The sequence below is a fragment of the Melitaea cinxia genome, chromosome 17 (genome assembly GCF_905220565.1).
Source record: "Melitaea cinxia chromosome 17, ilMelCinx1.1, whole genome shotgun sequence".
NCBI lineage: Eukaryota > Metazoa > Arthropoda > Insecta > Lepidoptera > Nymphalidae > Melitaea > Melitaea cinxia.
The window spans coordinates 11,510,305-11,535,506 of record NC_059410.1 but is presented as its reverse complement, the minus strand read 5'-3'; the positions used below and the strand labels follow the sequence as shown (position 1 = coordinate 11,535,506).

Genomic DNA, 25,202 nt, shown 5'->3' with positions numbered 1-25,202 from the left:
AAAAAATATTATTAATATTACACGGCTGCGTCTTGAGACGATTTGTTGTTCACCATGAAATCTTTTGCGGTATGTATTTGATTTTTTTTTGTGTTTAGTTCAATAGGACTAAATACAAAATATTTCTGTAATTGAACATTTTATATGAATTATTTGTTTCTAAATTTATCATTTTCTTAAAATTTGATATTGCATATTAAGAAATAGAACTAATAGTTTTGATTGGTTCAAAACAAATATTTTTGTATTTTACATTTTATTTATATTTGTAACTCTTTTTAAATAAATAATAATAAATCTGTAATCGTATTTATCATTACATTTATAACGATTTTTTTCATTAATTATGAAACTTAAATTTATTTTGGTAACTCTTTTCATCTTATAACAAATATACAACTGACCCATAAACATCAATATTAATTAAGCTTCTTTCGGATTTAGCATTTTTTTTTTCTTTTCTTTTTAATATTTATAAGATACGATAAGATATACGATAAGATTTTTTTTTTCTTCTTTTTTTTACTACGTAAAAGTGTTTGATTATATGTATGCAAGAAGTAATAAATAAATAAATAAATAAATAATACAAGTAGGTATAATTTATAAGAATTTTTCTCGTCTCATTTAAAAAAAAATCGTCTATTCTAGTTTTATTACAAAATTATAAACAGGCATTTTTAAGAAATCAAGAAATGTGTTGTAGGTAAATCCTGTGGTAAGAAAAAAACAAGTATGCTTTAAATCAGACGACTGAATTAAAACTTCTTTAGCTATAGGCCTGCACAATAGGCCTGCACTGTGTCTAAGATATACGAAAAGTAACTGGCTGTGAAAGAAAGAGAGAAAAAAACTGTGCTCGCACCTCTCTTAGTTGCTCCATTCGTCTCGCCCGATCATATTTTTCGTAACGCTCTCGTCACGCATTTACCAGCTTACTTCCCAAGTCAAGCGCTCGTAAAGAAGTCTTACTTAAAAAATATATGGGTGAAATCGTGTGATACAACTGACTTTTAGCAGTTTTTACTCATATGTTACTAGCTGTAGCCTAAGCGCGTTGCTAGGCTTTTATTTTATTATTATTATTATTATTATTATTATTTTGTTATACCAACTCAGAAACCTTCATGAGCTAGTTCACAATACTGCTGAAATTCATGATATGATCAAATGCATAGTTTACGATTCTATAAAGGATATAAAGACAAACATTAATTTTATATACGTAGGTATAGGTATAAAAGTTTATCAGAATTTACTGTACCAAAACGAATAGCTAGTGTCAAAGTGTGTTTTGATTTTATAGCTTTATCAGAACATTTTAATTTTTTTATGTCACGATAATCGTTCTGTATAGGAAACTTCCGTCACGTGTCGAATCTGAGACGAACACTTTTTTATATTACTTGTACTAATTTTTTACTCTAAAAGGCCCTTATTATGTTATCTTACTAAGTTTAACAAATTAGAGCATTTTTTAATGTGTAAATGTGTCTTAATGTGTCTGTTAAATGTGTCTTCTCCTAATGAAGAAAAAAAATAAAAAAAATTATGTTTTACATTCAGTCAGATTTCGTTCGCGACTAATATGCATGACAATGCCTTAAGCACACATTTAGATGTAATCGTCTTTGTCCATATTTGCTATTTAAACAATAGCTAAGTACAAAATGTCACACAAAAATGTTGACATTTAAATACCGGTTTTGTCAATTGACCATTCCTAATGCCTTACTAGGCATTGAGAATTATTTATTTATCCAATCAAATTTATTTATTCAAAGACATAGCTAGAGTTAAAGAGCTAAGTGTTGTAATTATAATATTATACTATATTTTACATATTTGTGGCTAAATTTAACAAAAAAAAAAAAAAAAAAAAAAAATTGAAAATGAAAATATTTTTTATTAATTGATGTTTATAACAAGGCAAAAAAAATTAAAATTTTATTGAGACCCATAGGGTTAATTTTATATTTTACGTAATTAGATACATATATTTTGCAGAATAACCGATTATTAACTACCTTTTCGATTCAGCTTGTAACATCTCACGGCATATGCCTCTTTCTCAACGTAGGAGAAGGATCGGAGCGTAATAATTACCTTTTATTTATGAATAAATCTGTATTTTATGTACTTTATTTTAAAACTTTTTAACTTTATACTATACACAATTTAGTTAGGTATTATAATTCAGTGTTAGTATAGATTTAAAAAATATAACTTTAGAGCAATGTTAAGCATATTCAGAGAGAGTCAGAGACAATTCGGGTACACCCAGATATTGTAACGTATACATACAAAAAGTATTATCAAAATGCAACATGATATAACTTTTTCAGACGTCTTTATAACTTTGTCTTTGTCAGACGCTTGACATAATATTTTCATAACATTAGGTATGTAAATACATGGTGTAAATATCGATTGTTTCGGCTTACAGATTAAAAATCCTAGCAGTTATTAGGCAACGTAACGAATGCTTTTAAATTTAGTAAATGAATTGTGATTCTTATTTATTTTAAAACTTTCAAATAAGTCTAATGCCTAATCATAAAATAATAATATTATACGACACCGATCATGTAATAATGAGTAATTTTACAAAAATAAAATATCATTAAATTTAATATAAAAATAAAATAAGGGTTTAAAAGAATATTTTTTAATAACTGGCGTGAACTTGGGGAGACCTATGTGCAGTATTAAAATGTAATAGGATAAACTGAGTGACTGACTGAAATGATATTTTTATGTTTCAGATTGTTCTTCTCGCTGTATTTGCGATGGCCGCGTGCCAGGGTACGTATATCATTTTAGATTTATAATGGGTGGAATAGTCTTGATATTTTTAAATGATAGGTACCTACCTGTCTAAATATATTTTGAGTCAATTAATAAATAAGACTCATAGAATCGAAAACCTTAATTAAATTCGTAACTAAATTTGTTTTAATAACAACGACACCTAAATTTAACAAAAACTTGTTTTATTAATCACATATTATAGATACAAAGGGTTCATTTTGCTTTCAGTGCATGCTTTCGGCCGTTATCCTAGTCAGGGTATGGATAAATTTAGAATTAATTTTAATTAATTAATAAATATTAAGCCTCTAAGAAATTAAATATAATGGGTCAATTCAATTTCAGTGCATGTAGTCGACCACGATCCTAGTCAGGGTATGCATAAATTTATAGTAAATATGAACTAATTTACTTTTTTTTAATCGAAGAGGCTGTAAATAATATATTATTTATGGTTTCAGTGCATGTAGTAGACCATGATCCTAGTCAAGGTATGCATAAAATTAAGGCAAACTTAAATGAATTTTACAAATACTTTCTGTCTTTGTGTAAATACTGTATCATTTTTGGTTTCAGTGCATGTAGTCGACCACGATCCCAGTCAGGGTAGGCATAAAAAAATGACGAATTAATAAATTAGTATTATAATGAATGTTTCAATAATGGGTTCGATTTCATTTCAGTGCATGTAGTCGACCACGATCCTAGTCAGGGTAGGCATAAGTTTATAGTAAATATGAACTAATTAATTTTTTTTTTAATTTAAAGAGACTATAAATAATGTATTATTTATGGTTTCAATGCATGTGGTAGACCACGATCCTAGTCAAGGTAGGCATAATACAAAAAATAAATGACGAATTAATATTATAATGAATGTTTCAATAATACGTTGAATTTCATTTCAGTTCATGTAGTCGACCACGATCCTAGTCAGGGTAGGCATAAGTTTATAGTAAAGAACTAATTTACTTTTTTTTAATTGAAGAGGCTGTAAATAATGTATTATTTATGGTTTCAGTGCATGTGGTAGACCACGATCACAGTCAAGGTAGGCATAAAGCTTAGGTAAATCTAAATTAATTTTTACAAATATTTTCACAGTCGTTCCATAAATACCGTGTTATTTTTGGTTTCAGTGCATGTAGTCGATCACGATCCTAGTCAGGGTATGCATTCATTTAAACATTACGAAATGTATTATTTTTAATTATAATTCCATTTCCAAGTAAAAAATTATTAATTTCGTTTTCAGTTCATGTAGTGAACAACCCCAGTCATGGTATGTTCAAATAACTCAAATAATAAAAAAATACTAATGTAGGGTTTGGAGTACTAACGATTTAATTTTTGCAATTTTCTATTCATTTAAAAAAATATACACAAATTCAAAATGTATCAAAAATATATAATACATATATTTAATTAAAAAAAAATCTTATGCCTTCAAATTATTTAGAATAATGTATTTGTTATTTACATGTAAACATTTATATCTGTATAAAAACAAATAAATTAATGTCGTTGTTATAAAACACTACAGAAGTATTAAAATTAGACAGACTAGGACTTAAATATAAAGGCCCCTTAAAATTATTTCTAACCGACTTCAACGACTAAAAAAGGAGGTGATGCTGAATGCGATTGTGCTTTTTCACAAACACAATTATTGATTTATCTAGTAATATTATAAAATTATCTCTATATAATATAAACGTCTTTGCACGCTATTTCTTAGTACTGTTTTGTTGTATTGTGTTTTTTCTGTATGCAATATAACCTAAAATTAAAATTATTAAATGCAACTTACTTTACATTATGTATATTTACTAATACTAATATTGAGATACTAAATATTAAACGTTTTACAACATTATTACTTTATTTATATACTACTATAGTACAAAACACGTTAATTTATACTAATGTTATTTTTTTACAGATCATATCGACCCAGGTTTCGGCAGACCTAGTAAGAATTTTATATTATTTTTTACAAATTTTTTTTTAACTCTTTTAGTATTATTGTCAACAAATGTACGATTCTGTTTGCTTATAGTAAATTTTTATTATAACTGTTTACTTATAACTTTTTTTTTTGTTTCAGCCAACCCCGACTGTAAGTACATTCATATATATACATACATAAGCGTTATATACGTGGTTCAACGTAAAAAAGAATAGTAACCTCAGTAACTTATGAAGTAAAGTGATTTTTTAAGTCTTACGTTACAAAACATAGTTATTTTATTTATAATCTATTTCTAGTACTAGAAATACTATATAATATAATAAACCTGCGTTTTAAATCATAATTTATATTTATTTTATAGGGAACATCGACCCAGGTTTCGGCAGACCTAGTAAGAATTTTATATATTTTTTACAACTTTTTTTTATAAAATTATGAGTTGAAAATTAAATTTTGTATTTTTTTAAAAAAATATTCATTCTTTTAATTTTTTGAAACTATATTTATTTTATAATTAATTGCTTACATGTATTTTTTTTTTGTTTCAGCCAACCCCGAGTGTAAGTACATACATATATACTACACATACACCATCCTTATCATATACGTGTTTTCGTTTGATTAAACATAAAAAACTGTGTGTACTTATGTACGCACGTTAAACGTTAACGTTAAAAAGTAACACTTCATTGGCTTGGAAGCTAAACTTCACGTAGCTAACTTCTTTGTTGACTAGTTAACTTCAGGATGTCGGGTTTTTTCGTGACGGTGTGCACGTCCATCGTAAAAATTTACTCTCATAATTTTTCCATAACGTGCCAAAAGAAGTATAACTTCGCAACAAACAGTAGTTTTCCTAACTTCTGAAGAAAAATATTTTTATTGAAGTTTATTTTTACACGTTAAAAACATCATTATTTTATTTATAATTCAAACTCTCTTAGGAACTCTTCCTAGGAATATTACCTTAAACCTGCTTTTCAAATTATACTTACATTAAAAAAATATATTTACAGGGAATATCGACCCAGGTTTCTACCGACCTAGTAAGTAATAAATATTATTTTGCTATAGATTTACGACGTTTCGGATAGTTTACAGCAACCATGGCCACGGGACGACTGAGGTGTCAGTCCCTAACGTTACCATGGTTGCTGTAAACTATCCGAAACTTCGGTCATCTGAAAAACGCGATAAAATCCGAAGAATCGCGAAAAAATCTAGTGAAGTTAGCGTAAACATTAGAAAACAATATGATTTTGCCATATATATTAATCTAATTATGTCTGCCAGTAACGATACACTAGAAAATTTTTCGATTTATTTTTGATCAATTTAAGCTATAAAAATATCTATGCTAGAAAAATTATAAATTGGTATCTACCTACATAATATTAAAAGAACATTCAAAAGCAAGTATTTATAAAATGTACTAGCTGTGCCCGCGGCTTCGCCCGCGTTGAAATTAGTGTGTCACAAAGTTTTCCCGGTAAATTTCCAGTGAAACTCTCATCAAAATCGGCTTAGCCGTTCCGTAAACCTTCCTCTTGCCAGTGGTGGAGCCCTCTCTCCAATGGTGAAACCGCATGAAAATCCGTTCTGTAGATTTTGAGTGAATCGATCACATACACTTTTGGGGACTTTGTTTTATAATACACTAACTGTTGTCCGCGACTACCTCCGCGTGGTTATGAAGATATGCATTACTATTAAGATGGTGAACGCAAATTATTTTTTTTTATTTCAGTCACTTGAAATGCTTATCAAACTGAGTAACTTTTTAAAAGGCACAATTAAGTATAATTTAATAGTTATTTTTATAAAACCTCTCTATACACAACATTTTTAGTTTTATTTTCAGGCTGTATATGTTTCATACAAACTATCAACCCCAATTAAACCGGCAGCATTAAAACTTAGCGGTGGAATATCGTAAAATCCGTTCTTAGCGGACGTCTGCTAACTATAATCTACCTCCCTGCCAAATTTTATCTTTGTCCAACCTGGATGAATAGACCATCCAGCGGTTTTTGAGTTCTCGTGATGCGTGAGTTATTTACCTTTCTCTTTTATATATATAGATAACGATGCATTATTTGGACACCTTCTCACCATCTAAAGAGCGTACATTTTAAATTTCAAGTCTCTTACTTCAAAAACATAGGACTTTAATACAAACTTGCAACCCCCGTTTTACCCCCTTAGGGGTCGAGTTTCGTAAAATCATCTCTTAGAGAATGTTTACGCCCTATAAGGAACCTACCTGCCAAATTTCAAGTTTGTAGCTGTTATAGTTACGGAGATTTCGTGATGAGGGAGTCAACCTACCAACCCCCGTTTTAACCCCAAAAAGGAGTTGATTTCTAAAGATACATTATTTGGACACCTTCTCACCATCTAAAGAGCATATATTTTAAATTTCAAGTCTCTTACTTCAAAAACATAGAACTTTCATACAAACTTCCAACTCCCATTTAACCCCCTTAGAGATCGAGTTTCATAAAATCCCTTCTTAATAAATGTCGACACTTTATAAGGAACCTACCTGCCAAATTTCAAGTTTGTAGCTGTTATAGTTACTGAGATTTCGTGATGAGGGAGTCAACCTACCATCCCCCGTTTTAACCCCAAAAAGGAGTTGATTTCTAAAGATACATTATTTGGACACCTTCCCACTATCTATACAGCATACATTTTAAATTTCAAGTCTCTTACTTCAAAAACATAGGACTTTAATACAAACTTGCATCCAACGTTTTACCCCCTTAGGGGTGAAATTTCGTAAAATCCGTTATAAGCGGATGTCTACGCCCTATAAGGAGCCTTCCTGCCAAAATTTCAAGTTTGTAGGTGTTATAGTTTCGGAGATTTCGTGATCAGTGAGTCAACCTACCATCTCCCGTTTTAACCCCAAAAGGGGGTTGATTTCTAAAGATACATTATTTGGAAGCCTTCTTATCATCTATAGAGCATACATTTTAATTTTTAAGTCTCTTACTTCAAAAACATATGGCTTTCATACAAACTTCCAACCCCCGTTTTATCCCCTTAGGGGTCGAGTTTCGTGAAATCCGTTCTTAGCGGATGTCTACGTCCTATAAGGAGCCTACCTGCCAAATTTCAAGTTTGTAGGTGTTATAGTTTCGGAGATTTCGTGATGAGTGAGTGACCTTTCGCTTTTATATATATTATAGATTATAGATAATATGAACGATAATATTTCTTAAATTATAATCATCGAAATAGTAACATCAAAATTGCTTCTTTTTACAGCAGCCAACGACTACCACCCAATAAGTAAGTAGACCATTATTTTATCCCGATATTATAGTTGTACTAAATAATAATAATAATAATAATAAACTAATATGGTATAAAATCAGTTACGTGATAGGTACCTAGAGCAAATAATTTTACCGTAGCAAAACTTTTCAGAGATTAAACTTTATTTACTGCCAAAATCAAATTAAAACTTACAATATAATTTCTTTGAAAAGCTTTCGTACCTACTTAAAGTGAGAAAAGCAACCTCGTTATAAAAAAATACATTGTAAAAGTGCCCAGAACGACAAATATGACTATTTTCTGGCAACGTGAACTAATAATGTTTATTTTTTAACAGATAGAGAACCCGAAATCCTCCCAAACCCTGGCGGATACCCACAACGTAAGCTAAAACTATTAATCCTATCTATTATGATAGATTAAATATTTAACAAGTAAGAAAACTTTATTTCAACGTTTCATATTTATTATTCGTAAAAGAATAGAATACTAATTTAATTAATTAATTAAATTAAACTTTTAAGTTTTACTAATTAAACGATCTATTTAAATATACTTAGCTACGTAGGTACTTATTTTACGTTTTCAAAAGACGTTTGTACCTGAATGTCATATTTATAAATAAATAAAAAATTTGATTTTGATTTCATTTCGACCATTTATTTAAAGTGGGTAAAATATTTATATTGTAATTTATTCATTTAATTATTTAATTTAACATATTTTTTTTGCAGTCACTGACAACCCTGACGCACGCGGAGGACAGTAAACTGTACCTTTAAGAAAATGTATCTATAAAATCATAAACTTAATTTACACGTTTACGCAATTTGTTAATTTGACGTTCAAATAATATTTGATCAAATGTAATGTAAATTTAATACTAAAAATAAATGATGTTATTGTATTTTACCTTGTACTTATTATTTGAAGTAAATAAAATTCCTATTTATAAATAATTATTCATTATTGGTTTCTGTACTTCAACGAATATTTCATGAATCTACTTTTACTAATATTCCAAGGAAGGAAGTATTATATTTTTGAATGTTTGTAATTGATATACTTAGAAACTGCTTGACTAATTTTAAAAATTCTTTCACCAGGAGAACGCCTCGTTTTCTTTGGGTGACATAGGCTATATTTTAATAAAAGAAAACAGAACTACCAAAGTCATATAACTCACGCGAGTGTACCCGTAAGCGAAAAGCTAAAGATAATTATAAATAATTAGGTATATAGATATTTAATCAGCAATTTTTAAATTGTATTTTTTTCTTTTTTTAACATAATCAGAAATACAATAAGATACATATGTTCACTGTACACACTTTTTTTTACGTGGTGAAAATCCATCATGGATCCAGCGCGGGGGCGCCAGAGGGTTATTTCAGACTCCTACTGACTAAAAAACCACCACGTGTGAGCAGTCGTCCGCCTGGGTGGGGCGAGATGGGGTCGCGCTAGCATTCGCCATCTCTCACTGTACACACTAATATAACTGTATTGAATTCATTTTGTCTATCAGAAAATAAGAAAAACCTAGGGATGTGGGATCTTCGACCATAACGCTCAACGAAGTTAGCTAATTAGGAATTAGCTGATTATCTCTTTCCAAAGATCGGTGTGCAATATTTATCGCCGGGCATTATTATACATAGTCTGACTATGAATAGAAATAATCCTAATATTCAACGGAAAGAAAGCTAAAAACTACAAGTTGACTTCGAATACGTAGCCATACAAAAAATATATAAAATAGCAAAAAAAAATTAGAATAATTAAAAATATATGTGTTAATCCTGCTTCGCTTTAAAACGAAATGTGTATCGTATTGAATTTGTATACGCTATCATTTCTCAATGATCAAGATGTACTAAATAACTAAGATTTTTATAGCAAAAAAAAATCCTCAATGTCACAATCTACAATTTATACCTGTACATACATACTACGTCCAAGTGGTGATTTAAAATAATAAAGTTTAAAATTTTAGTAGATATTATTTTATTTGTTTAAATTCATTATCATATATTAGTTTCTAGGAATCTGGTGAATCCCCTCATATTTTAATCAGAATGTAATTACGTCACACATGTTTTGCCTCATACGATTATTTAGGAGCTCTACAGACGAGGCAGCGACGTATCGTCAAACATTAAGCCAAATGCCCACATTTTGTTTTTATTTCTTTAATTTATTTGGGGTATATTATACACAAGTACATGCCAGTCTTATCATAACCTAACTCTAAGTATCCACCATTTGATGTACATCGACACTACTGAATCTGTAGGGTTGAAAAATTAAGCTTTTAAAGTGAATATAAAAAACCTACTTGGTACCTACTTGGGTATATACTGGGTGAATATGATTTTAAAATTTTAATACACGCTACATAAGCACGGCACTACCATATTATTTTCATCCCTTACAGGTGTTCCTAAGCTTAGTTACTTAGGAACTTCAGTAAAATACCAAATAAATTCTGATTACTTTAAATATTAACTTATTCAATTTATCTGTACTTACAGAATAATGATATAATTAATTACATATAAAACCGAAGAAAACAGAATAGTTGGCAACGTAGATGGCGCTATAATTAGTAAGTTAAATTGAACGATAAATCGTACCAAAATTTATCGTAATCTATTTTATCAAAGACAAGAAAGCGAATACTTGAATAATAATCAATTTAGTGGTTGCTGGATAGCCCGTACGCTATTCGAACTTATTTGGTTTTTCTTTGTGGGCCAATTTAAAAAGTATTGTTGACGCTACAGAGCACTGAAACGGAAATTAAAGTGATATATTGTTTAGTGTGTATTTGGTAAAGTTCGAAGTGATATTTTATTCTAAAATAGCTAAAAGACAACTCACCGCAAACGTACTGAGCTCTGCGTTGTGCTAGAAGGTAAACAGTTTAAGCAATTTTATAGAATATCAAATAAACAAATAAATTAAAACAATCAATCAATGTAATATAATATACGTCAAAATTGCCGAGGAGTACGTAAAGTGTAAATGATTTTTTAATTAGTTTTAATTTGACGATATTTTAAATTAAGAACCTTCTCAGATCATAACTTTTGTTAATTCACTGTCTCAAGCTAGGTAAAGTATGAAGGGAATGTATAACTTCTCATCAACAGTATTTGATCATATTACTAAACAAAGAATCTATGACCCTGTGTTTGCCTCGCTCGAAAATTCGTACGCTATCTACACTATCTGAGACATTGTAGATTAATCTGATTAACAGTTTTCTGAGTCATTAATTGGCATAGTTTTAATTTTGTTTTTAAGTATTACATATTATTCCCGACTAAGGAAATACTTCAACCTTATGGAATACCAGAGCCAAATAATACTGCATTCATGAAATTATTCATGCTTCTAAAATTTCTACTTCCGATATGACAGGAAAACGTTTAAGATATATTGTGGCGTAAAAATTTGATTAAGGCCAAAATATTACATTTGATTATTTGTCTTTATCCAATACCTAACCGGGTCTAAAAATAACGGACAAAACAATATTTATGTGATACCCACTTTGATACGATTGATCAATTGATTGATTACGATGATTCAATTGATTGATTTTGATGATGATGATGATCTCATTTTTGATCGGTAGTCCAGAACAAAAACACGAGAACTAAATTTTGCAGATGTTAGCTTCAAAAATGACAAATTTACAATTTAAGCTTTCAATCCCCATTTCATCTTTTTATTAGATTGTCGACTAATGCTGAAATTCAGTTTTATTGATTTTAAATCAATAGTGTAAAAATTACGTTTCATGTTATAACAGAAAAAATGACGGACGGACGCATGAAAAATACAAACTTTTAACACCTATTTGACGCCTTTAGAGATATAATATTTCAAAATCCGTTCTTATTGGACCTTTATTACTAATTTGAATATCAATTTGTAGTATTTGTAGTACAAAAAATGAAATAGCTTTGTACAAACTTGTTCGAGTCCTTTTACAACCTTAATCCAGCCCTGTCAAAAAATCTGTTCATAAGAGACGTGTACTAACTATAAACTAAGCCTGCATCCAATTCAAGTTTAGCACAAAAATTTAGACACTTTTTTAAAATCTTTCAAGAGACCTTCCTAATACGGCCCTGCCGCAAAATTAGTTAGTAGGCGTTATTGTACTGTGTGGCTACGGTACTACAGAATATAGCCACCCCCTCTCTTCCCGTGGGTGTCGTAAGAGGCGACTAAGGGATAACACAGTTCCACTATCACCTTGGAACTTAAAAAGCCGACCGGTGGCGGGATAACCATCCAACTGCTGGCTTTGAAATACACAGGCCGAAGACGGGCAGCAGCGTCTTCGGTGCAACAAAGCCAGTACTGCGGTCACCAACCCGCCTACCCAGCGTGGTGACTATGGGCAAAACACATGAGTTCACGTTATTTTGGCGTAAACTTGTGGAGGCTTATGTCCAGCAGTGGACTGTATAGGCTATAATGATGAGGCGTTTATTAACTATCTTCCTGTCAGCTTCTAGCTTGTAGCATAAAGATGAAAGATTTACACACAAACTTGTAAGAGCGTTTAGACCCCTTAATCTGACCCTATCGAAAAACAAGTTGTTAGCGGACGTCTACTAACTATAAACTACCTTCCTGCCAAATTTCATCTTTATGCGTCGAGCGGTTTTTAAGATTTCGTGATGAGTTAATGGCCTAACGATTTTATACATAAAGATAAAGAAAAAAACTTAGGAAATACGAGAGTGTTATTATAAACTTATTATAATTCTGTATTTCCTTTTGTCATATTTTTTTGTTATTTTAAAAAACAAGGAAAACCCGTCTTTAATGGAGTTCCCAAATAGAATCATTCGTGCATGCATTAAAGAAACTCTTGACGTTATTCAATTTAGAACCTATTATTATTTTACAAAGATTAATACATTATTTCCTGTACTATATTCAGAGGTTTTCTATTTAAAAATAAATTCTATGTTACCAAATTTATATAATAAATGTATGGCATAGCAGTTAAAGTTAACCTTTTAGCATAATAAATTGCCGACATTTATTTTTCTAAGCCTTTCAACATACAGACAAAGTTATAAACAACGTGACACGGTGAGTCGGAGGTGCGGGTTCGAGTCCCGCTGGAACATTCGATAGTTTTGATATGATATTAAAAATGTTTATAATTTCCTCATATGTGGATATTACACAAAAAATAACACAAACAAATTACAGACAAAGTTCTAAAAAAAATTGTATATATAAATTACGAAGAATTGTTTCAGTTTGTTATCATCAATAAAAAAATGGGATTTTTCGGTGTATTCGTAGTAATCGTTAATCAAATATTGGTTCAGAGAGTAAGTTCTAACGCTTTAAAAGAGAGCCTCCAAAGATATCCATCATATTAGACGTTCAGCGCTTGAAACGATTTGTTGTTTGTAATCAAATCTTACAAGATGAAATCTACCGTGGTATGTATTGGTATTTTATATTGAGTTAAATATAATTTTTACTTTTTTGTTTAAATTAACAATGTTCGTGGACTATAAATTGTCCATACCTTTTAAATATCAAGCGTTACGCTTACACTGTGGGCAATTTATAAAGTAAAAGACGGTCGACAGTCCTGTAACTGCCTAGTAAAGTTAGTACTTTTTTCGATGGTGATAGCTTTAATCTGGTACAAGATTCTGACTTTTTGTAATTTTAATGTAAGAATAGACTAACAGTTCTTACCTATATAATAATAGGTTCATTACATTACGCCCATCTCACGCTTCGTAATTTTAATTTTATTGACTTAAATGAAATACTACATTTATGTGTTTTATTTAGAAAAATAATAATAATAGGAACCAATTAAAGTAAAATAGTAACTAATATATGACTGATTTTATTCCCATTTCTTAAATGTGACTATATCATATTTATGCCGGAACATTTGCATCCATTATCGTAGGTACTCGTATACCTATGTATGTATATGTATGTTTAATTAAAATTGTTGAAATATAATTTTTCCAATACATTTTATCTACTTTTTTTAAGCAAAAGATAGTACATAATGATAAAAAACATTTAAATGATAAAAACACAAAAAGTTTTATGACTAATATTAAACATACAACTACTTATGTATATATTCGCAGTTTCAGGTCACCTTGAAAAATAAACTATTAAATCGCTCTATGTAGCACTATTTGGTTAGACTGCGAAGTCTAATCAAATAGTGCCTTTTTATGTTATTTACATTAATAAAAAACAATAGACTCATAATTGTAAGTTAACAAATGTAAGCTTGTATATTTATACAATGCTTTATTTACTTTGTTTGAAGATCATATAAAACCCACTTAGTTTTACTAGTTCTTGACATAATAAGAATATTCATTCGTATCAAAAATGACATCATTTAATAATATTTGTCTTTGTCTTCAAAATCTGTTGAATTTAAGTCGTCTTAGGGCTGGGCGTATATTAGTGTAGCTTTGTAATAAGTGCAAACAATTCAAAATCAAGAAAATATAAATTGTAAAATCGTGATACCAAATTGAACTCGAGATAATTGTATATTAAATATACAAGACAGCTACATCTGCGGTTACCATGCGGATTCGACAAGGTCGGATCGGATCGAAGCTGTCTAATTCCGATGCGATTTTTAATTTCTTAATCAATGAAAACGCATAGCTAGTAACAAAGCTACACACACACACACACACACACACACACACACACACACACACACACACAAACATCAGCCTATCGCAGTCCTCTGCTGGACATAGGCCTCCACAAGTTCGCAACAAAAATGGCGTCTCATGTGTTTTGAAGAAACTCGAAGCTAATCTACTACCTATCTTGAAATCAGATATATTTAATAGTTTTAAAAATGTCTTCATATTACTCGTCGTGTTTTTTAGGCCATAAATAATAATTAATTAATACATGTTTTATCATTATTAAAATTCCAGCCCTAAAGTGAAATTGGGATGAAAATTCGGATGGAGTTTTGAACGTATTATTTCTGAAAGTATATTAATAATGCTTATGATTTATATTACAGATAGATAAATGTGATTGTATATATGAGATTATATATTGAAACGAATATTTGTTATTTTTTGAATCTAGTTTAAATTATACACACACAATCACACACACACACACACACACACACACACAAACACACACACACACACACACACACACATACACACACACACAAACTTACTGATGTAAAATTAGGTTCTAATTTTTTTTTGTTAGTTTGTACTTAAGCTCTAAATTTCAGACTTTTAAGAAAATTGCTTATCACGAATAAAAATAAAAGTATATATGTTGAAAACGAAAATGAAAATTAAAAGAATTTTTTTTTTCAGATTTTCCTTGTCGTTCTCGTAGCGATGGCTTCCGGTCAACGTTGTATGTATTTTACTTACTTATAAATATATAATTTACTGCATGTATATATATGTACTGTATTTACTGTAATAATGGATGCTAATTTACTTACAGTTGATTAAAAATAATACTTATAATTCAATATAAGTAATTTCAGTTTTTTATTCTCTCTTGTCTCGTTGGTTTTTGTGTCAATGTCTTATTATCGTGCTTATCAAGTTGGTCAAATTGTTGTTATATCAGCCATTTTATAATTTACATTCTTAAATACTTAATAATAAAAATGAGCCTCATTGATACATTACATTACTGCATTTGTTATTACACATAAAATATTTTTTACAAAAAAATATATTAAATATTCATAAGGTTTTTTGTCTTTTCTTTTCACAGATAACATCGACCCGGGTTTTTACCTACCTTCCAGACGTAAGATTATAATTTAACTTAATTAATAACAAAAAGAAATTATATTTCGTTTATATCTGACATAAAAAAATCTTATACTTTTTAAAAAAAAGTTGAAAGTACTTCAGACTTTTGCGTTAAATATTTTTCGTTATATTGAAGTTTAACGGATTTTATTATATTTCATATAATTTTTAGGGGTTATATGTTCTTAAAATAACTTTTACCACTTCAATTCTAGGTAACAGGCTCAAAATAACTTAATATTTCAGTACATTTCTTTACAAAGACGATTTAAAAATGAACCAAAGCCAATTCAAAATTACGTATTTTTTTTTTTTGTAAATTTATATTACTTTAATTTATTGAGGGAAATAAAGTCGAAAGTTAAATGGATTTTAATTATTACATTTGTCACATTTTCCATCGACATATCTAACATTTAAAAAAATCTAGAGGAGAGAACTAAGTGCATCTTTAATAGGTTGCGATGGTAAGTAACAATATTTGTTATTGGCCATATGTATACCAATGAAATTTATATATTTTTTTTATTTCATGAATGTTAATCAATCAACATCACTGCTCCTAAAGTAGCTAATTTAATGCCTGTGTTTTAGATAGCCTTTCGACATACAAATTAGTAATATTTTTATTCCAGAGCTCTTGAAATAAATTTTAAATTTAAATTCAATACTTCTGTGAATAAGCAATAATATCATTAGCAATATTATGTGTTTTATATTATTTACACAACGTGTCATTTTCGATTATATACACTTATATAATTTAACATTGTAATACACTCTATATTATGACATTAATTTAGATGTCATAAGTTCATGGTTAATCCTGCTTTATATTCTAATTATGTTTAAAATGTATGAACTAAATAATTGTATTTGAAAGTATGTTATAGATAAATGCTATTATATTTATTGTTCTCGATAAAATATTAAAATTTATTCTTACAGCCAACCAGGGATACCAACCAATAAGTAAGTATTTTTTTTTTAATTTTTTATTCACGTCCCGCTTTTAATTATTTAGTACATAATTGATGATCATTATTACATTAATATACAAGTTTTACGTCAAACTTAATTTTACGTTTTTATATAAATCAAAGGAAAAGTAAATTGTATTGTCATAAAGCTAATAAATTTATCACGACATCACTACGTAGTATAAACAAAATCGCTTCCCGCTGTCTGTATGCTTAAATTTTTAAAACTATGCAACGGATTTTGATAAAAGAGTGATTCTAGAGGAAGGTTTAAATGTATAATAATGCATAATAGAGTAGAGTAACACTGGTAGTTTTAGAGGTTTCTAATGTGATGTCGTAAATAAGCACATTTTTTGCTCATATATTATATATTATATTTACACCCGTGCAAGACGGGGCGGGTCGCTAGTAATTAATAAATCAAAACATTTTGAGCCTTAATAACTAATTTAATTAATATAAATGTACTAATTTGTGTTATTATTATTTAATGTTTGTTTTTATGAAGTTTATGAATTTTTTAAATTGGTTGTTAATTAATTAGACTTAAAATTATTATTATTATAATTAATTGATTTAATTGAATTGTGTAAATTAATTGTTCAATTTAATGTTATTTGTATACAAAAATCTGTAGATAGGTGTAGAATTTATGATCAACTTAACTAACGCATTGGGTTCACTGTAATGTTAGTTTTGAGTTTTTTATGCATAAATAAATAAATAAATAAAATAAACTTTTGACACCTTCGTATAAGTTGACACGAGAAGTGACAAAAGTTGAATAATTTGATGACTTTTTTGATACATACTTTTCAGAACCGGTATGAAAAACATATGAATAGCTTATTGGCAAAGAGTCTCTTAAGTATATTAAACTAATATCAACTTATGTTTACCAGTGCATTTGAATTAAAAAAAAATATTTTAAAATGATAATTATAAAATAACTTAATAAACAAAAACAATATTAAATATAAAGCATTTGATAAAAATCCTAATTAAGTAATTCAATCTTAACAGACACTCAACCGACGTTCATTGGCCCAGGGGGCAATAACTTCAGGCCCTACCCCCGACGTAAGTTAAGATAATTGTTAAATATTTCGAAAGCTTTTACTTATTTTTATGATTAAAAGTTGTAGATACGTAACTAAGGTTTTTCTGTAACTATAACCTGTAAACGTACCGCTTCAGGTCATATAACTCTGTTCCCATAGAGGAGGAGGAATAGAGCTTAGTTCAGAGAGTGATGAGTTAACTAAAATTCCAAATTTCTTCTAAAATCTTATTTTTTCACATGTTTACTTTATCGCCGAGTAAGAGATACAAAAGTTACATTAAAACATATATTATTATACATATATTCCTGTCTTGACATATATTCTCTCTAATTTTTGTTTCAGTTACAAACAACCCCTTAGCGCGCGGCGGTTGAAGAGCTATTTAACAAAATCACCATTTTTGAACACTTTATCGCAGAAGAAAATAATAAAATATATATCTAATGTATAAATACAGCTTATCAAATTTGAATATTTTGTTTCATATTATATTTAAATGGTTGCGGTTTATGTAATTTTTGATAATAAAGTATTTTTATGTAACAACTTTGTGTTTCGTGTACCCTAAAATATTTTTACCAGCAATCGACATTGTTTATACCCAAATAAATCCTGAATTTTTAAAGTGATAAAATGATATAAAAACTATTAAGGCGGTATATATGTAGTCATTTTATTTGACATAAAATTTAGTATTGTAATTATGTTATTAGTATTTTAAGCAATGTTTTCCTTTACAGCTAACATCGATTCTGGTTTGGGCCGGCCTACCAACCGTAAGAACACTTACATTCACTTCTTAATTAAATAATAATAAGTAAAAGAAAATTTTATGATCAGGAAGAAACTGAAATGAGCAATATTGATTAAATTAAATTTCATGATTTGTTTTAAAAAATCTTTTGGAACTGACAGGGCATAACAGGAATCTACAAATCATTGAAGCACTGCGCATACAATGACGCAACCATTGATTCCTTAAAAGTATTCGTTAAGAGTGCCACTTATCTGTGTGTAAAAGGGAATTGTCCCTATTTTAAATGCTTCAAATTACATCGATAAATAATATTACGTAGGTTGGCGAAATAGAATCAATTAAATGACTTATTATTAGGAATAACTCAATTATTATTCATCAATCTCGATAAAATTGAAATGGGACCACATGACAATAAACAGCTTTTGATAAAAAAAAGAATAATCAAAAATACACATTATAAAAGTTCTGACGTAACACACACATAAAAAACTAAAGTTGAATTGAGAACCTCCTACAAATACGAATTTTGAAGTCGATTAAAAATACTAATAAATAGTAATCTATTAGTGACCAAAACATTTTTACTTCTAGCAGCTATCATTGATCCTGGTTTCGGCCGCCCCACCAGACGTAAGCACATAGTTAAATTAATTAACAACTAACTGTAAATAATAAAAATAATGCTAACTGTATTAAAATCTCTGTATGAAAATTATCTTGCATGTATGTACAGTACATATTTCTTAACATATGAGTTACTCTGCTTGCGTCTATTACATACAACCGTCCAACGGTTTATCTAACCTTCTGTTTTCTCAGAACCCATTATTAATTTAATTGACTCTAATAAAATATATCTTTTTAGAAACGCATTTAAGAGTTTATATTGTTATAGATACTAATGTTTTTGTAATATCCACAGTATTTAAATTACCTTACCTATTTTTTTCTTTTCACAGCTAATACTAACCCTGGTTTTGGTCGCCCTACTAACCGTAAGCACATAATTATATCGAATTCATAACTAGCTGTATAAAAAATGGTCACCAACCTGCCTGCCCAGCGTAGTGACTATGTGCAACACACATGAGTTCGCGCCATTTTTGGCGCGACGTTGTCGAGGCCTATGTCCAGCAGTGGACTGCAATAGGCTGAAATGATGATAATGATGATGATGATGATGATGATGTATAAAAAAATTATCAAAATGTATATCATTATCTATCATTGGTATGAAAAACCCTTGCATCTTTATGAATTTTCACTTTACCTTAACATAAGAGCTACTTTGTTTACATCTACTGAATAAAACCATCCAGCGGTATGTCTAACCTTTTCGACTTCGAGGAACCTTTTACTTATTTTAATTGACACTAGCTTATGCAATCCTTATAGAAACAATTATAATTACATATACCGTTACCAACTCTATTTTTTTATTATTATCATTATATTAAAGTGAAATTATTATTTTAAACTTTTTTTTTTGTTTTATTTATTATTTAAGCTATCTTTTCTTTTCACAGCTAATATTAACCCTGGTTTCGGCCGTCCTAGCAGACGTAAGAGCATATTTATATTTATTTAAAAAATAATCCAAATGAATATTATTTCTATGAATATAATACCTGCCTTTTTACACATTTTAATTTTGTCCTCATATAAAAGCTACACTACTTGCGTCTACTGCATAATAACACCCAAATGTACATATTTATTATCATCTGGAAACTCTTCTTTAATTTCTTTGACAAAGGCTGATATGCAATTTCTTAGTAATGATCATAAGTTCTTACATCCTCGCAATATTTTTTTTTGTAATTTCCAATACATTAAAATTATAATTATTATTTTTATAATTTTACTGACTAATCTAACTTCTTTTCACAGCTAATATTGACCCTGGTTTCGGCCGTCCTACTTACCGTAAGAACATAATTACATTTAATTAATATACACACATTAAATCATTTATTATCAGTACAAAAATAAATTCCAGGCCTTTTAATAAAGTCCTACTTTGTCTTAACATGCGAGCCACTGCTGGCATCTACTGCATAAAATCTTTCAACAATAAATCTAACCTTTTTTCTTTTTGAAACCTCTTATTAAATTTACTCGACACTTGCCATATGAAAATAAATATACTTAGTAATGATTATCAATTTACATATACTTGTAAATACTGATTCATCAACAAAATATATATTATATTTGCATAGCTATATATTATATAAGCTTTCTTTTCTTTTTACAGCTAATATTGACCCTGGTTTCGACCCTCCTAGCAGACGTAAGAACATAATAAATTAATTAATAACTAACTCTATTAATAAAAAGAAGAGAGCCTTATCATAAATGTATAAAATATAATCCCTATCATTTTAATTTAGTCTTACTTTATCTGTATATATGAAGCAGTACTTGCATCTAAAAGTATTGCTAGCCTTTTTGCCTTCTGGGAACCTTTTATTGATATTTATTAACAATGGCAATATACAATGTTCCTAAATACTAAGTTCTTATGTTTTAAATATTTTATTTTAAGCTTTTTCTTTCTTTCGCAGCTAATATTGGACCGGGTTTCGTTCGCCCTACTAACCGTAAGAACATAATTATATTGAATTAATAACTAACTATATAACAAAAATTATCAAAATGAACTATATACTGTATCATTAATATAAAAATAAAATTCCTGACATTTCCATAAAGGTTTACTTTGTCTTAATATGCGTCATATTCCACTCTACTTGTGTGATCTACATAAGGCCGTCCAACGGTATATTTGTGCTTTTATTAACTTTAATTTATACTAGCAAAGTGCTACGTAATTAAAAACGATTTTTATATCCTTGTAAATAAATACTTTCTTTGCGATTTCCATTACACTCGAAATATACGCACAGTTTTTATTTTAAGCATTTCTTTTTTTTTCCACAGCTAATAATAATATTGACCCTGGTTTCGGCCGTCCTACTAACCGTAAGAAAATATTAAATTTATAACTTGCAAAATTAGTAAATTATAAACCTTAAAAAGAGAAATAGTTAATTTTTATTATATATCTCTTGTATACCATCCTTCAAAATAAGTGGTTAATCAAAATATCTTTCCTGGCATTTAAAAAAAACTTTGTTTAACATACGATCTATTTTGCTTGCTCTACAAGACCGTCCATCTAACCATCTAGTCTTGTGAAAACTCTTTATTAAGTTTGATGGGCACTGTTTTAATTCTTATAAATACATATATTGATGATATTTTGAATTATAAGGATTGAAAGGAAAATTGCTATATTCGTTTTTGTTATTTTAAGCAATTTTTATTTCTTTTCACAGCTAATATCGACCCTGGTTTCGGCCGTCCTACCAGACGTAAGCATATAATTATGTTTAATTTTTAACAAACCTCACAAAAATGACGCAAAAATCGACTCTTAAAAACTTAAAAAACTTGCGTTAATGGTTGCTTGTAAGACATTATTTAAAAAAAAAAGTGTGTGAGTAATTATGTACGCACGTAAGAAGTTACACTTCATTGGCTAGCTAACTTCACGTTGCTAATTACTTCTTTGTTGACTAGTTAACATCAGGCTGTCGGTTGATGTGACGGTGTGCGCGCGCATCGTAAAAATTTAATCTCATCATATTCCTCTATCGCACCAAAAGTTTAACTTCAAAAATAGTAATATAATATTATTTACAAATGTATAGAATAATAGTAAAGTTTTATGTCTGTATCACTAAACATTTTTTTCTTTTACAGCTATCACTGACCCTGGTCTCGGCCGTCCAACCAGACGTAAGACCATAGTTATATTAAATACGTATAAAAATATGTAAAGAATTAAAAATAAGAATAATGACAATAATAAAACAATCATTAAACTCTGTAAAAAAATTCACAACGACATAAACTACATATACGAGTACATAGTTTACACTACTACATTTTTTTATACAACTAGGTAGACAAACAAGTTTACGGCTCACCGGATAGTAAGAGATTACCGTAGCTTATAAACGACCCCTGTGACACTAGAAGCATCAGAAGCGTGTTGCTGACCCTACCCACAATCCCCCCAGGAGCTCTGGTCACCTTACTCACCACAGGGACACAACACTGCTTGAAAGCAGTATTATTTAACTGTAATCTTCTGTAAGGTCGAGATACTTCCCCAGTCGGTTTGCTCCAGATTTTGAGCAGGATATTTCCTGCTGTGCTCTACCTCAGTTAGTATATATTTCTTTCTCAGTAGCATATTAATGATATTAATAAATTTGGTTATAGTTTAAACTTTATTGTAAATTTATCACGTTTTACAGATTTGACTTTAACTTGCATGATTAATACTAAAATATATATATGTACGTCGTGATGTATACCAGTAATGTACATATCATATTCCTGAGTTCAGTGCTAATTTACTATCCATAGAATACTAGTAGCTTAGGAGCTTATCACAAAACACTTAAAATATGATGCCTATGTATCTTTGTAATAAGCAACTTTGTTATATGTATGATATAATATGTGGCAATAAATTAAATAATATTTTTTTTTACAGCTGGCCAAGGCTACCAACCTATTAGTAAGTGAACAACTTTCTTTTGGATATAAAAGTCGCTTTGTCGAAATAGATACAACATTTCTAAATTTTAGAATTACATAATTGGTAATATTTACTAAAACTTTTTTCACTTAAATTAATAACCGGCATTATAATTTTGGAATATATTTTGTATTTTAAAATTGACATGACGTCACACTAAAACTTACGAACGCGTTTGACAACGCCTTCGCGCAACGGCATCGCAACGGTGACAACGCTGGATTACGGCTGTTGCACTGGCGGTTGCGGTTTCGATCTCCGCACATGGTATACATTTTGTAATGGCCATACAGATGTTTGCCGTGGTCTGGGCGTTTGTACATGTCTATTGTTTGTATTTTCGGACCCCCGACATAGGAGTAAATCTTAGTGGAGGCTGTTGAGTGTGAGGCCTTTATTTATTTATTATTTAATGTCATTATCACGAAGTTGGTACGTAATAATTACATTAAATACTTTGTTACATTATTTTTTACAGATACTCAACCAGAATTTATTCAGCCCTTCCCTTATGGTAAGTTAATATTATAATTAAAGATTTATAAAAATGAAATTATACCAGATAGTTTAAGCTTAAAATTAATATACATTGATCTAAGGCGGTGGAATGGATAGAACTCATCGATCTTATCGGCTAGCTCTGATTAATTTTTAACTAAAAATTTATTTAAACTTTTCTTTATTTCTATGTAGGTATATATATTAAAATGAAAAAAAAATAACAGTCAGCTAACACAAGCATTAAATTGTTTACCATAGGAACAGACGACCTTGTATGTATGTTATAAGATAATTATTTATTTATTTATTAGGTCTTTTTCAACAAATATATCATATATTTAATTAATATAACTTTTTTTCAGCGTCCAACAACCCTTTGGGTCGCGGAGGTCGATGAGCTATTTAATAAATTCACCTATTTTGTTGTTATAGCAAAAAATAAAATTGAAAAAAATCATGTTTATGTATAATTTATTTTGATTAAATGTTACAATACATAGAAATATTTTGAAAAAAATTAAATTTACGAAAGCTTTTTGTGTTTTCTATACCCTTTTGTATAGGTCAATGTTGCTAGCAAAACAAAATAATAAAATATTGAGGTAACGCCAAGAGAACATAGACAAGATTGTTTACTCATATTTGTTATAAAATCTATTCGTGTTTATCCTCCTCAGTTAATAGATTTGAGTTGTTTTCGCAATATTTTTTCTATTAATTTACGCATCATTTATTTGTCCAGACGATTAAATCGTACATATAATGCTAATGTAAATAAAAGATAGAAGAAAATAGTAGTCAAAAATATTTGTTTTAATTCAATTCATAATCAGTAGATATATCATACTTTGTTTATATATACATCGAAAAAATAAAAATATAGACGTTGTCGTCTGTTTAATTCATCAATTGTTAAGCTTTTTTTGCAATCATATGTATAATAAAAATGTAACTGGCTGCTATATTTTGCATTGGATCTTCTGGATATGGAAGATATATTAGTAAAACTCTTTTGTGAGGCTTTATTAACGCAACAGAATACATAACAAATGAAATCATTACGTCATTTAGAATTTTTGTCTGTATTATTTTTCTATGCATTTGCAGATTATTACAAATCGAACAAGTATACTTAACAAATCGAATGCGGTTTCACTGACGTATTTTGACAAACCTCATTGATTAATTAGTGTTTGTTTTATTTAAATCATCATCATCGATATTGATCGATATCGATATTCAATGTAAATACTCATAGATAAAGTGAAATATTGAAAACTGCTAGACGTATAACTATGAAATTTCGACGGGGATAATTTGTAAGAAGTAGATTTACAAAAGAAGGATTTGAGGTATTCTAC

General features: G+C 29.1%; 2 protein-coding genes and 1 long non-coding RNA gene across 10 annotated transcripts; all 3 read left to right on the top strand.

Moving 5' to 3' along the window:
• On the top strand, nt 1-8,980 carry LOC123661594. Of its 8 annotated transcripts, none has more exons than XM_045596545.1 (20): nt 1-69; nt 2,766-2,805; nt 3,040-3,069; nt 3,157-3,186; nt 3,273-3,302; nt 3,388-3,417; nt 3,495-3,524; nt 3,613-3,642; nt 3,720-3,749; nt 3,833-3,862; nt 3,951-3,980; nt 4,067-4,093; nt 4,754-4,783; nt 4,919-4,930; nt 5,145-5,174; nt 5,332-5,343; nt 5,800-5,829; nt 8,057-8,080; nt 8,406-8,450; nt 8,803-8,980. In XM_045596545.1, exons 1-20 carry the CDS (start codon nt 55-57, stop codon nt 8,835-8,837), a joined length of 570 nt encoding a protein of 189 aa, XP_045452501.1. In that variant the 5' UTR covers nt 1-54; the 3' UTR covers nt 8,838-8,980. The 8 variants fall into 8 exon arrangements, with proteins under 8 accessions (XP_045452501.1, XP_045452502.1, XP_045452506.1 ...); XM_045596547.1 differs by lacking the exon at nt 1-69 and adding an exon at nt 2,337-2,402; XM_045596546.1 differs by lacking the exon at nt 3,613-3,642.
• A 4,498-nt stretch (nt 8,981-13,478) lies between these two features.
• On the top strand, nt 13,479-18,457 carry LOC123661634. The gene is made up of 6 exons (XR_006744370.1): nt 13,479-13,551; nt 15,463-15,505; nt 15,878-15,913; nt 16,867-16,890; nt 17,925-17,981; nt 18,308-18,457. It is a non-coding gene; the product is annotated as an uncharacterized LOC123661634 (long non-coding RNA).
• Nucleotides 18,458-18,923: 466 nt separating this feature from the next.
• LOC123661402 (circumsporozoite protein-like) lies at nt 18,924-24,339 on the top strand. The gene is made up of 13 exons (XM_045596365.1): nt 18,924-18,928; nt 19,282-19,355; nt 19,685-19,720; nt 20,252-20,287; nt 20,616-20,651; nt 20,983-21,018; nt 21,293-21,328; nt 21,669-21,710; nt 22,067-22,102; nt 22,494-22,529; nt 23,296-23,319; nt 23,819-23,854; nt 24,204-24,339. The coding sequence occupies exons 1-13, from the start codon at nt 18,924-18,926 to the stop codon at nt 24,236-24,238; spliced, it is 468 nt and encodes a 155-aa protein (XP_045452321.1). The 3' UTR covers nt 24,239-24,339.
• Nucleotides 24,340-25,202: the final 863 nt, after the last annotated feature.

What these genes read in the sequence shown, in the direction of transcription:
- LOC123661594 (XM_045596545.1), top strand. An exon ending in CGACCACGATCCTAGTCAGG is followed by an intron (nt 3,525 to 3,612) that starts GTAGGCATAAGT and finishes TTATGGTTTCAA; the next exon opens with TGCATGTGGTAGACCACGAT. An exon ending in CGACCACGATCCTAGTCAGG is followed by an intron (nt 3,750 to 3,832) that starts GTAGGCATAAGT and finishes TTATGGTTTCAG; the next exon opens with TGCATGTGGTAGACCACGAT.
- LOC123661402 (XM_045596365.1), top strand. An exon ending in TTTCGGCCGCCCCACCAGAC is followed by an intron (nt 19,356 to 19,684) that starts GTAAGCACATAG and finishes TTCTTTTCACAG; the next exon opens with CTAATACTAACCCTGGTTTT. An exon ending in TTTCGACCCTCCTAGCAGAC is followed by an intron (nt 21,019 to 21,292) that starts GTAAGAACATAA and finishes TTTCTTTCGCAG; the next exon opens with CTAATATTGGACCGGGTTTC.